At 55.4% G+C, this 13,744-nt stretch overlaps 1 protein-coding gene across 7 annotated transcripts in view; it reads right to left on the reverse strand.

Moving 5' to 3' along the window:
• The window catches only part of SHANK1 (SH3 and multiple ankyrin repeat domains 1), a 59,677-nt gene that overhangs the window by 22,259 nt on the left and 23,674 nt on the right, over positions 1-13,744 (reverse strand). For 5 of the 7 annotated variants that reach the window (XR_008478708.2, XM_035286730.3, XM_078359530.1 and 2 more), the window contains 7 exons: positions 7,492-7,574; positions 7,139-7,263; positions 5,574-5,709; positions 5,245-5,325; positions 4,677-4,700; positions 4,392-4,460; positions 3,886-4,004 (listed from right to left, as the gene is read on the reverse strand). Coding sequence is in view for 6 of the 7 variants with exons in the window: in XM_035286730.3 (XP_035142621.1) it covers positions 3,886-4,004; positions 4,392-4,460; positions 4,677-4,700; positions 5,245-5,325; positions 5,574-5,709; positions 7,139-7,263; positions 7,492-7,574 (637 nt within the window). In the remaining variant the exon portion in view is untranslated. The remainder of the gene's footprint in view (positions 1-3,885; positions 4,005-4,391; positions 4,461-4,676; positions 4,701-5,244; positions 5,326-5,573; positions 5,710-7,138; positions 7,264-7,491; positions 7,575-13,744) is intronic. The other 2 variants (XM_035286729.3, XM_078359531.1) reach the window with 1 other exon arrangement.

A 13,744-nucleotide genomic window follows, 5' to 3' on the forward strand; every position in this document is an offset into this window, starting at 1 on the left:
TGATTCATTCACATCCAACACCTGGCCAACAGCGCTCTCACTCATGCCTGAATGAAGCTTCTCTAACATACGTATTTTTTCCATAAGGCACATCACGGCCTTCTCACACTTAGGAACACTAGACAGTTCTTCAGCACCATGCTTGGGGGACCTTTTAAACACTGATATCACCACTAAAAAGCCCAAGGATGCAAAGCATGTAGCACTAAATAGACCAAGAAAAGACACTTGTTCACAGTATAGGAGCCGAAATGAGAAGGCAGCCTCATTCCGCCTCGTCGGGAGCCCGCACATAGAACTACTCCAGATTTTTCTCTGTTTTGCCCATGTCCAAGAATAACCACAAAAACCCTTCCTGTATTGATCCTGGGGTTCTAATAAATTTCAACAAGTAGGCAAATTCGCAAACAGAATCTGGGGATCATGAGGGCCAACTGTTTCCACAGTGCAGATGCTAGAAACCACTACGCAGAGGAAGAGGTCTTGGACTTTGGTTCTGTCTGATTAGATACACACTTGCCAAGAGGTCTCAGGCAAGGGAATGCAAATCTCTAAGACTGTTTCATCTTCCGCAAAATGGGAATGTGCGCTCTCTCTCTCTCTCTCTCTCTCTCTCGCTGTCTCTCTCTCTCCTCTCTACCCTCTCTCTCTCTCTGTCTCTCTCTCCCCCCTCCTTGTCTCTCTCTCTGTCTCTCTCTCTCCCCCTCACTGTCTCTCTCTCTGTCTCTGTCTCCCCTATCTCTTGCTGTCTCTCTCTCCCTCTCTCTCCCTCCCCCTCTCTCGCTGTCTCTCTCCCCGTCTCTCTCGCTGTCTCTCTCTCTGTCTCTCTCTCTCTGTCTCTCTCTCCCCCCGCCCCGTCTGTCTCTGTACTGCCCTTTCCTTCTTTGTAGTTGGTTATGAAGAAGTTTGCTGAGGAATTATGAGGGTTTGCTGCCAGGCAAGTAAGGATAGATCACAGGAGAAAACTGTGACAAAAAAGGTAAGAGCCCAGTGGAAGTAGATTTGAACTCCACATAAGGAATAGGTTTTGTTTTGTGATGCAGTTTTGCTCTTGTCACCAAGGCTGGAGTGCAATGGAGCAATCTTGGCTCACTGCAACCTCCGCCTCCCAGGTTCAACTGATTCTCTCACCTCAGCCTCCTGAGTAGCTGGGATTACAGGCACCTTCCACATCTGGCTAATTTTTGTATTTTTAGTAGAGATGGGGTTTCTTCATGTTAGTCAGGCTGGTCTCAAACTCCTGACCTCAGGTGATCTGCCCACCTCAGCTTCCCAAAGTGCTCGGATTACAGGTGCGAGCCACCACACCTGGCCAGGAAGGAGTTTGTTAAAAACCCATCCACACTGGGTGCGGTGGCTCACGCCTGTAATCCCAGCACTTTGGGAGGCTGAGGTGGGCAGATCACCTGAGGTCAGGAGTTTGAGATCAGCCTGACCAATATGGTGAAACCCCGTCTTAAAAAAAAAAAAAAAAAAAAAAAACAAGACCCATCCACATATAGACTAACTGCAACAGGCAGTGGTGAGCTCCTTATCTTCAGAGGCATTCAAGAACAGGCTGGAAAAGGACTGCCTCAAGAAAGAGAAAGAAAGAGGCAGTAGAGAGGATTATGAAATAAAGAGCTGATATCTGGACTAGATTCCAAACAATGTCCCCAGGGGATGGCCTTGGAGTCTGTGGAACTCAGAGCCAGATGTGAAGTTTCAAAAACTCCAGGGTGTGAGTTCTGGGGAATGGGGGAAGGACATGCCTTAGATCAGAGAAACCATCTGGAAAAACATCTCTGAGACGAGGGAAATGGGGAAAGATGGAAACCTCTATTTGTGGAGAGCCTGCTGTGCTAGGATTCATCAATTTTATCCTCCTAAGAACCAGCAAGGTCAGCTTTAACACTCTTTTGCAGAGCAGGAAACTGAGTTGAGGAGAAATTAAGTGAGTTAGAGGAAGTCAGGATTTGAAGCCACATCCTCCCGGCTCTAATGTCCATGTACCGTGGAACTTGGGGAGAGGTGGGCATGGGAATATGACCCTAACAGACTCAAGGACTGCAAATTCCTTGAGAATCCAAGGGCTGGTGTAAAATGAAGACTAGTTACAAACAGGACTCTTTGCCATGCCCTGAGAGGTGGCCAAGGACCTTCTGCCTCTAAATCAGAAAGAAATTCCAGGAGTCCTGGTACAAAATTTGTCCCCTGCTCTTGATTTTTATAAAAGCATGAGACCCTCCAGAGCACAGTGCAGTTTCTAACATCTGCACTGTGGAAAGACTTCAGCGGGCTCCTGCACTTGCAGAGGAAAAAAACCCAATGTCTTCGTTTTCATTATCCTCCAACAAAAACTCAACCTTTCCTCAATTAAATACGTAAGCGGCAAACCATGCTCGTTTCAGCAGGACCCATGCCTGTATCCCCAGTAGGAATCACAGATATTTCCATAACCCATCACAGTGGCGCAGATTTCCCAAAATAGTGTTTATACTCCTCGTGATTTTGAAATTAGAGTTGTTAAGATCCAGCGCCAGTGTCTACCATGTTGACAAAAAAAGATGATATTGTGATATCACAAATTTTGCTTTAGAAAAATATTTTGAGAACTATATGTTAGCATAACTGGCCTCTTTTGTTATCCTCTCATGTTATGCATTTATAAGCATTATTCTGAGAAGGACTATGGCAGCCTGCCAAAGAGATCCATGACCCCCTAAAAGCCAAAGGACCCAGTTTTAGAGTCAATGGACCCCTGACCACTAGGTGGTGAATGTGGCTGGAGGATGGGGCCTGTGCAGCTAAGAAGGAAGCGGGAAGGGAGGGGTAAGGCAGAGTGTGGCTTCAGGAGGAGGAGACAGCCAGAGGGTCAGGAGTGGCACTGGTGGGCCTGGTGAGGAATGTGTTGAAGGGAAGGCACACAGCCCAGTGCAGTAGGGTGACAGCCAGGAAGGTGCCAGCGGGACCCCACGAGAAGAGCCAGAGCTGTGGCAGGACCGTGGGTTCAGAGGACTGCCTTCCTGGGTTAAAATCCCTCCTCCTTCCTTGAGCCTCAGTTTCCCCCTCTGTAAATGAGCTAACAACCTGGTGTACCTCCCAGGATGAGTCTAAGGAATAAATGAGATAATTTATAAAATTCAGTGTCTGGCTGGGCACGGTGGCTCACACCTGTAATCCCAGCACTCTGGGGGGGGCCGAGGCAGGTGGATTACTTGAGGCCAGGAGTTCGAGACCAGCCTGGTCATCATGGCAAAACCCTGTCTCTACTAAAAATACAAAAATCCGACAGATACAGAGGTGCACAGCTGTAATCCCAGCTACTCAGGAGGCAAAGGTTGCAGTGAGCCACTATCACCCCACTGCAGTCCAGCTTGGGCAACAGAGTGAGACTCTGTCTCAAAACAAATAAATAAATGAAAATTAAAAAATAAAATGCAGTGTCCCCCAGATTATCAACACTCCCTACAGGTCAGACTCTTATTGCAGGGAGAGGCAGACAGAGCGGCCGCAGAGATGACCATTCATATTTTAATAAGTACTATCTGTTGGGCATCTATTATGCCAGGGGAGACTCCATCCGTAACACCATTTTGTGTTCCCTGAGACCTCTGAGATGGGACGCAGAAGGATCAAAAGAGGCAGGGGAAGAGAGCAAGTATGAGAGCAGGGGTGGAAAGTGGAGACAGAAAAGGACAGAGATGGGATTTTGAGGAAAGGGGATAAGGAAGAAAGGAGGTCCCTAAAGTTGAGAGAAAGGAGGGAACCCTAGGAGGCGTGTCGCCTCCCCAGGACCAGCCTAAAGCACAGGGGTGTCAGGAGGGTTTTGGAAAGAGAGAGGCTCCGGGTTGCTGTGTGAACCGCGGCTCCCCTGCAAGTTTCTCCCCACACCAGGCCACCTACCTCAGTGGCAAAAAAGCCTTTGGGTCGGTGTTTGCCCAGGGAGGCGAGGCCACCGGGCCCAGGGCTCTCGCTTGCACTGATGGTCTGTTGAGCTGCAGCCAGGATTTCGTCCAGTTTGTCTAGGGGGAGATGAAGAGCGGTAGCAAGACAATAAAATGAAGTTTACTTTGACCCGGGCCGCAGAGACCAGAGCTGCCGCCCGCAGTTCATCCAGCACCTGGATCGACGGAGAAAGGGCAGCGCTGTCTGGGTCCAGGTGGACGGGAAGTCCCGCTTGGGGACACGATCTCCCAGCCCATGGGGCAGCAGCCAGGATGGGAAGGGGTGCGGGCAAGGAACGGGGCAGCCATCGGGGGAGGACGGGCGGAGGGAGGGGAGGTGGGATCGTGGCCCCGCTGGGGCAGGAAGGTGAGGGGCGCCGTGGGGTTCATGGTGGGACGGGGATGCAGCGGATGTCGGGGCTGGGGGCCCCCCGCAGCCTGAGGGGCAGGGCTGGGCCGTCTTACTGAGAGCCATCTGATACACGGTCCGCTTTTTCTCCATGCTGGGCACCGGCGCCGGCTGCTGCTCGTACTCTGTGGGCAAAGGACACGGATGAAGCCCAGGGAGCCCCCGGGGGCGGGGCGGAGCGGGCTCGGCCAGTGGGCGTGGCCAGCAGGTGCGGGCCAGCAGGCGTGGCCAGCAGGCGCGCATGCGCGAGAGGGGCAGTGAGGGGCCGGGTTCGGGGAGGCGCGAGTCCGCCGGCGGGGTCGGGAGACGGGGACCCTCCCGCCAGTCCTGTGCCCACTCACCACTCTTCTTCTTCCAGGGGGAGACTAGCCCGGGGGAGAGGCAGTAGAGGAGCCAAGAGTTAGGACGTCAGGGGAAGGCGAGGGGGTCCCCTCTCTGGAAGCCCACCTCCCTCGGGGCCCCGGGGAGGGGGGGCGGTCAGCTGTCCGACCCGCTCCCTGTCAGGGGAAGTGGGACCCCTAGGTCCACTCGGCCTCCTCTGGAGGGAGGGGCTCGCTTTCCTCTGTTATTGGGGGTTGGGGGGAGCTGGTGGAGGGAGAGATGTTGAATGGGGGTTGGGGGTTAGGTGGACAGAAGGAAGGAGACAGAGAGACCCGTAGAGAGGGCCACATACAGACCCTGAGAGAGACCCCAACAGAGAAACAGATGCAAGAGCACAGAGGAAAGTCGTCTCTCAGACACCCCTTCCCAGCGACACACACATAGGCCAGAGTCCTACCCATGGACTAGGGACAGGATGAGGACAAGGACCCCTGGTCACTAACGACACTAACGAACTCAAGGGGTGGTCTAGCACCCCCTTCCCCTCTCCCCCCTGGCCCCCTGGCTGCAGCAGCCCCGCAGGCTCACCCATCTCCTCCAACTCTGAGGTCATAGATTTGGAACGCAGAGAGATGGTTGGGGGCGGCAGCCGCTTGGCCTGCTGGGGTGCTAAAAGGTGATGGGGGGAGGCATCAGTATAATGGGGGAGATGCCCCCACCACCCTCTACCCACTACAGGGCTCCGAGGATAGCCACTGCCAGGGTGAGCCCTCCCGGCCTCAGTTTCTCCCCACAAGAGTCATGGAGAAACAGGGCTGGGGAAGGGAAGGCCTTGGGCAGCAGCAACCAGCTCTGGGGCTCCCACAGGCCTGAGCCTAGTGGCAGTGGGGTGTCTGCAAGAATGGTCACAGGAGTACCTTTCTTGTGCACTGCCTCATCCATGTCCGGGTGCCTGGTGACCATCACCACCTTCACCATCAGCGTGTTGCCCCCCTGGCGGATCATGTTCACCACCTGCCGGTGGCCGACTTTCACCACGTTCTGCCCATTCACCTGAGGCACAGACATTCCCAGATCACATCAAGTGGATGAGGGGAGGGGTACCTGCAGCTTCAGACACCCCAGTGAGGATGCCTCCTGCACTGTCCTGTCCATGGCCCTCTGGGCCACGTTCCCCTCTCTCTGACCCTTCATACCACTGCCTCCCTGGGCAAGCCCCCTTTCCCACCCTCCCTGGCCCCAGGGTTGGGGAAGAGGCTCAGCCTACCCTATTCACCTCGCCCTCCCTCTTTGTCCCCAGTATTTATTTACTTTTGTTTATTTATTTATTTATTTTTGAGACAGAGTTTCACTCTTGTTGCCCAGGCTGGAGTGCAATGGTGTGACCTTGGCTCACCACAACCTCTGCCTCCAGGATTCAAGTGATTCTCCTGCCTCAGCCTCCTGAGTAGCTGGGATTGCAGGCATGCCCCACCACACCTGGCTAAGTTTGTATTTTTAGTAGAGAAGGAGTTTCTCCATGTTGGTCAGGCTGGTCTCAAACTCCCAACCTCAGGTGATCTGCCCACCTCAGCCTCCCAAAGTTCTAGGATTACTGGTGGGAGCCACTGCGCCTGGCTACTTTCGTTTTTAAAAGACAGAGTCTCTGACACCCAGGTTGCTGAGCAGTGGCACAATCACGGCTCACTGCAGCCTGAACTTCCTGGGCTCAAGCAGTCCTCCCTCCTCAGCCTCCTGAGTAGCTGGGACCTCAGGCATGTAGCACCACACTCGGCTCTTTTTTTTAAGAGACAGGGTCTTGCTATGTTGCCCAGGCTGATCTCAAACCTCTGGGCTCAAGCAATCCACTTGCTTCAGCCTCCCAAAGCATTGGGATTGCAGGCGTGAGCCACTGTACCTGGCTGTCCCCTGGTATTGTGTATGTGTGTTGGCAACAGCTCTGTGTCACTCTTTTAAGATGCCTCAGAGGCCTTTGGATGGAATCGCTGGAGAAAGCGGAGGCTGGCTGGAGGGTGAGCAGGGGGCTAGGAAGTCTGTTGCCAAAGGAGGACAGAACTGGGCAGTCACGGGCCGGGCGCGGTGGCTCAAGCCTGTAATCCCAGCACTTTGGGAGGCTGAGGCGGGCGGATCATGAGGTCAAGAGATCGAGACCATCCTGGCCAACATGGTGAAACCCCGTCTCTACTAAAAATACAAAAAATTAGTTGGGCATGGTGGCGCGTGCCTGTGATCTCAGCTACTCAGGAGGCTGAGGCAGAAGAATTGCCTGAACCCAGGAGGCGGAGGTTGCGGTGAGCCAAGATCGCGCCATTGCACTCCAGCCTGGGTCACAAGAGCAAAACTCTTGTCTAAAAACAAACAAACAAAAAAAACAAAAACAAACAACAACAAAAAAACTGCGCAGTCAGATCTGGTGTGGATCATGAGGGGGTCTGGGAACTTGTCACCAGGTTCCCCAGGAAGAGAAGGGGTCTGGACTCACCTCGATGAGGAAGTCTCCCATTCTCAGTCCAGCTCGCCATGCCACGCCACCCTCGTCCACTGACTCCAGGTACTGCAGCGCCGGGAAGGCCGGGGTGGGGGTGAACTCCTCGATGGGGGTCTGCGCTGCAGACAGGGAGGAGCCGGCGGGGTCGGAGGGGAGGGGGTGGAGAGGCCGAGCAGGGGATGGGGCTCAGACCCAAGTCACGGAGGCCTCACCGCAGCTGAGGGACCAGCACCCCGGGGTGGGGTGGTGGGCAGGCTGGGGTCCCTTTCCCTTTCCAGGCCCCCAACCCAGCCCTGATTCTGGGGTCACAGAACCCTTCTCCCGTCTCCTCCCCAGCTGGCACTCACCCTTGGCCCCCCGGAGCACGAACCCAAATCCCTCACTGTCCTTCTTCTGCAGCAAGACTGTCTTCTCCTTAATGATGTAATCGCTGGCAGGGAGGCAGGAGAAATGGGGGTGCGGGGGGAGTGGAGAAGAAATCGTGAGACATGGAGCCTGTCCCCAACCCAGCAACCCAGAGACCAGAGCTCCTGCTCCAGGGGCATGAAATGCACCTCCTAGGATCTCTGTCACCCACTCTGTGTGTGTATGCTAGCAGCAGCCCTGACAGGCTTCCCCCTCGGAGCCGGCATGCTCTCTCTCCCACTCCCTCTCTCCTCATTCATCCATCCATGCCTCCATCCACCCATCCATTCATCGCCAGGCATGGTGGGGAGGATGGGAGAAGAGCCTCCAGATTACCAGACAGCTGGGCTTGAGTCCCTGCTAGTCACTTCCTGCCTGTGACCTTGAGCCCACAACTTTAACCTTTTGTATCTCAGTTCCCTCATATATAATGGGGTGTGATCGCAGACCCTACCTGATGGGATTGTGGTAGGAGTCCAGTGGGGGTAATACACATATAGCATTTTGCACAATGCCTGGCACATAGTGGGTGCTCAGTACGATCTGCTTGCTGTCCTTAGGTCAGGGTGTTAAGTCAAGAGGATTCATGTACTTTGATGATACCCCTCAAAATGCCTTTACTGTGTGTGTGTGTGTGTGTGTGTGTGTGTATATATATATATATATATATATATATATATATATATATATAGTAAAGGTGGCACCCTCACTTTCTTCTTTCTTTCATATATATATGTCACCTCCCAAGGACTCCACATACATGATAAAATTGCTTATTCTATACTGCCCAATATGGTGGCCACTAGGTGCGTGTGGCTATTTTTATGAAAGCTAATCAAAATCAAATGGAAAAATTCAATTCCTCAGTCACAGTGGCCGTATTTCAAAGTGTGCAGAAGCTGCACGTGGCTGGTGGCCACCACACTGGACAGTGCAGATACAGAACATTTTCCTTGCTGCAAAGCTCCCTGCGAATGGCTCTGTCTTCTGTATTCCCTGGTGCATCCCAAATGGAGCTCCTGCATGCAGTCAGCATATTCTATTATAGTAAAATGCAAAGCACCCGTGCATATGGCTGGTGGTCTCCAGTAAAGCCACCAAATACCACCAGCACATTTGGGTGAGGCTCATGTACCCAGGAAATGTCAATGAAACTCAGATACAGTTCATTCATCTCAACACTCACTCAAACAGCCCCAAACCCCTGACATCACCACTGTACACCTCAGGAATACACATCCATTCAATTTCCAGAGGATCTGACACCCCAATCTACAGCAGGGATACTCAGACAACCTGGCTGTAACCCACTGCCCTCAGAATACCCAAGATCACCCAGAAGTCACTAGATTGCATGCTCTCTTGTGCCCAGCATCCTAGGGGTCTAAAGCCTGTCCCAGGGCATAACCATATAGCACCTCCCGCCCTCACAATCCCAGTGTATTCCAACAATACCCAGATCCCAGTAACATCCATGTGGCCCGAATATACTCCAATAATAGCCAAGCATGCTCCCCAATTACCTGCCCCCACAAACTCAGCAAAACAGCCCTTCTGGAATACTCCAGTATGTTTCAACAACCCCCACACATCCCAGTATGTTCCAATAATAACTCCCCTTCACTCGGATCTCAGTATATTTCCCATAACACGCCCCCTGAACACATACCTCCCAGCACATGCCTATAATACCTACTGTGCTCCACTGTATTTGGGTACTACCCCCTACAAGCACCCCTGTATGCTCCCAGAACCCCAATGGCTCCCCTTGTAAAATCCATACATTTGCACCATGGCGACAGGGTTCTGGACGTGCACATGTCCTCCCTTCCTGCCACCACCCTCCTTGTGGTGCCTCAGTGCACCCAACACCACGAGTGTCCACATGTACGTACTCCAGCAACAATCCTTGCTCAGAGTTCATCACAGTCCAGTAAACTCATCCATACCTGCCAGGTCTTCCTCCCTTGGATGGAGAGGTGATGGCAGCAAAAAAGGGAAGGGGCTGAAAGGGGTGGATGAAGTGGGAAGAAGGGAGAGGGGAAGGGAGGAAAAGGGGCCAAGAAGGCTGGAACAGCGAGTGGACAGGGAAACTGGACATGGACATTGACTCAGAGGTCAGAGCTGTCTGTTTCTGACCATGCATTCTGTGACATCCTCATTCTCATCTCCCTACCCTCCTCCTCCTCCTGTATCCCTTCCAGGTCTCCAGGGCCCCCCAGCAGCCAGCAGCACCCTTCCTCACTGGTGGCAACCTCACTTTCTTTCACTTATTCCACCAATCCCTCCCTTCTTTCATCTTTCTCCCTGTCTTCTGGAATCTCTCTCTTGCCCCCTTATCAGCCTCATACCCCATATATAAGCCTTCCCCAAATGTCAGCCAATATAATTAATAAAACTCCCATGTCGATATGCCAAGAAAGATAATTTGCCATGGGCTGGGCAGTATTGAAGCCCGTCACACATAGATCATTAAATTTTCTCCTCATAAGCAGCCTTGGGGTACGGATACGTACCAGTTCCACTTTATGTATTTTTTTATATTTTTTTGAGACAGGGTCTCCCTCTCTTGCCCAGGCTGGAGTGCAGTGACACAATTGAGGCTCACTTCAAACTCCTGGGCTCAAAGGATCCTCCAACTTCAGCCTCCCAAATACCTAGGGCTACAGGTGCATGCCACCATGTCCAACTAATTAAAATAATTTTTTGGATAGAGATGAGGTCTCACTATCTTTCTCATGCTGGTCTTGAACTCCTAGGCTCAAGCAGTCCTCCCACCAAAGTGTTGGGATTACAGGCATGAGCCATGACACTGGGCCCTAGTTTCACTGTATAGGTGAGGAAACAGGGCACAGAAAGGTTCAGTAACTTGTCCAAGGTCACACAGTGAGTACCACTCTTCAACAATACCCAAGAGAACACCTGGGTAACTGCAGTGGTAATACCCTCCACTCCACAGCACTGAAATACCTTGAGCATACATATCCGTCTGCTCCAAATCCACCCTGAGCTCGGCCCTGCAGCACCTGGAGTTTATCCCAGGGTGTGGCAGGAACTATCGCACTGTTGCTGAATGCCAGCCACCATTCCAAGCACTTTGCATTTAAACATTTGTGTGTTCAGTTATTCCTTACAACAACCCTGGGAAGGGCTGACTGTTATTCTTCCCATTTTATAGATGGGGAAACTGAGGCACAGAGCAATAACTTGCTCAAGATGACACCAGATAGAAAAATGTCAAAGCCAAGATTTGGATTCACCAGAGGCAACCTAGATTTAGCAGCGGTGATCTGGGGCAGGGATGGGGGTCTAACCACATCCAGACCTGCTCTGTTCCTGCCTCTCAATCACCCCTTATCCTACACATGCTCCATTCCCCTCTCTCCTCCAGGACTCCTCCCCCAGCCCCCAGCTAGGGCATAGTTGGGGTTTCCCTCATCCCACCACAGCCTCCTCGGACTTCCCAACTGCTCTCTTGCTCCCACAGCTCCATGTACCCCTAAACTCCCTCTCCCCGACTCCTGTGTACCCCTCCTCTCTGCCCCTCACTCCCTGCTCCTCCATGCCATCTTGAGGTTACATATGCCCTAACCCACCCCCCTCAACCCTGACTCCCACAAGCTCTCCTCACACTCCCAGGAGCCATCCCCAAACTTCCCTGGTCACCCAGACACACCCCACCCTCCTTTCCCTCAAAGCATCCTCCTCAGACCTCTGTGACCTCCTCACCCCTGTCCTGTCACCTCTCCATCGTCTCTTGGCCTCATCCCTCCCACACACTCTTGTACCTCGTAAGTAACCTCAATGGCTCCCCTAGCACCCCTGGTCCCTTTCATACTCCCCAGGCACCCTTTTCGAAACAGTGGAAACCTCTACCAATTTCTGCCCCCTCGACTCACTTCATCACACGCCCTCCCACCTGCGTTTACTGGCAGCTGCGTTTCATTTACATTCCCTGCGTCCTCTCACCCTACAGCCCAAATCCCCACCCCCAAATCCTCCCCACATTCCCCGCATTCCCTCCCCACCCCAGTTCTCTGCTCGGAACCCTCCGGGCTCCAGCCTCCACCCCTCCCCCACTTCAGTATCCCCACTCTCCCCGGTTCCAGGCTCAACCCTGCACCTCCTACCCAGCCCCCTCTAGCCCCTCCCTCTCGCCTCCCATCTTGGCTGCCCACGTAGCATCCCATTCATGCTCCCTATGGCTGACTACCTGCCCTGCAGGAGCTCACACAATGCTTTTCCCCAGGCCATCCCTCAGCGACCCCGAGAGGCCTTCAGAGCTCAGTAGCCAGCTATTGTTCACTGGATTCCACACACAGGGGCACTGCAGCGGCCTGCACTCCCCTCCTTCCCCCTCCCCCGCCCCATAGTCCCCCTCAAAAACCCAGGGTCCACCAGCCCAGAGCCTACTGCTGTGCATGCCGCACCCCCAACCCCACACTCAGCCCCTCCCCGTGTACCCACGTCCACGGCCCGCCCAGAGGCCCCACAAGGGACGCCAGCCCCCCTCCCCATGCCGAAAAGTGGCACAAACAAGCGGATGCGGCTCCCCATGCAGCTCAGCCGGGGCTCAGAACACGTGCCCCACTTGGGCAGAGGGCAGAGCCAGTGGCTCAAGTGCCCCTGACAAGCACAGACCCCCAGGGGCAGGGGGCAGGAGGGAGGAGCACATGGGGACAGAGACACAGGATGGACCCTTGAAGTAGGGACCTGTGGGGGAGGGGCAGGCCAGGCCCAGGAGGGTGGGTGTTGGGAAGCACAGCCGCAGTCCCTGGGACAGACCCACTCCAGCACACAAACCACACACCACACACACAGAGTCCCAGACAGCCTCGTTGTCGCTCCAAGTCATACAGAGACAGACGCTGTCACACAGGGACACACAGATGGACACAGTTGGGGGGTGGGCTCGGAGCCCACCATCTCTCCATCTCTCTCACTCACACACACACCGAGCACACACGCACGCGGCTGCAGGCAGTCACACACACGCACATCGACACAGCCACACTGACACACGCACCGTCGCACAGTGACACGCAGCGGAAAAAGAGGAGGGGAGGGGAAGCCGGGGGCGGGATGCGTGTGTGATGGAGGGGGGATGACTGTGAATGGGAGAGAGGGGTATGAATGGGGGGACTTGCCAACTCCGTGAAGAGGTGTAGGGATGTGGGGATCAGAGGGACAGGGGCCTGGGATGTAGGTGGATGCGGGTAAGCCACGGTGGCTCCCCACAGGGAGGGCTCCGGGGAGTGGGGGCGCTAGGGGCGGCAGAAAGGCAAGTGGGTTCCAAATCCTGGAGGGGGATCCGTTTGGGGGGCCTGCTGGGAGGGAAGTCTGGGGGAAGAGCGGAGGGGGGCCTCGAAGGGCCTGTGAGGGGGTGGAGGAAAAGATTCCCAGGGCCGTTGAGTGCGTATTGGGTGGGAGGTTGGGGAGAGGGTCCAGGGAGGGAGATGGAGAGGAGAAAGGTTGAGACGAGGGTCCAGAAAGGGGTTTCCGGCTGAGAGAAGGTTAGGGAAGAGGAGCGGAGGGGAAGGGGTGGGTTGGGGGAGGGGGAAGGGCCCTGGGGCTGGGGGTTAGCGGCAGGGGAGGGTCGCCACCGCGGGCCGGGGCCTGCTGGCCGGGCCGTAAAGCAGGGGGCGGCGCGCTCCGTTACCTGTAGATGTACCAAACGCTGCGCCGCCGGGGCCCCAGGGCTGGCCAGCTGGAGGACAGCGCGGGGGGCGGCTGCGGCAGGGAGCTCCCACCGGGGCCACCTCCGAGACCCCCGCCGCCGACCGCAGACAAAGCCATCGCCGCCGCGGCCCCAGCCCCGGCCCGGGTCCCGGTGCCGGCCGCCCCCGCCGCCGCCGCCGCCGCGGCGTCCCCGTCCCCGCTCGGCCGAACCCCCGTGTCCGGGCCCCCAGGCCCCGCCTCATGCTGACCCGCGCCGGGAGGGGGGAGGGGGAGGGGGCGCGCACTCCCCCCGCGGGAGGGAGGGCAGGGCCGGGGGCTCACATGCCAGGGGGCGCGGGGGCGCGGGGCGCGGGGGGCGCGGGGCGCGGGGTCGGGCCGCGGCGGTAGCGCGAAGACCGCGGACGGCGCCGGCTTCAGCACCGCGGACAGCTCCGGAGGCGGGCGGCAGGCGCGAGGCTTAACCCCTTGGCGTCCTGCGCCGGGCGGCGGAGGGGGCCGGGCAGGGGGAGGGGGCCG

Source organism: Callithrix jacchus, chromosome 22, assembly GCF_049354715.1.
Source record: "Callithrix jacchus isolate 240 chromosome 22, calJac240_pri, whole genome shotgun sequence".
In the NCBI taxonomy this organism is placed as follows: Eukaryota; Metazoa; Chordata; class Mammalia; order Primates; family Cebidae; genus Callithrix; species Callithrix jacchus.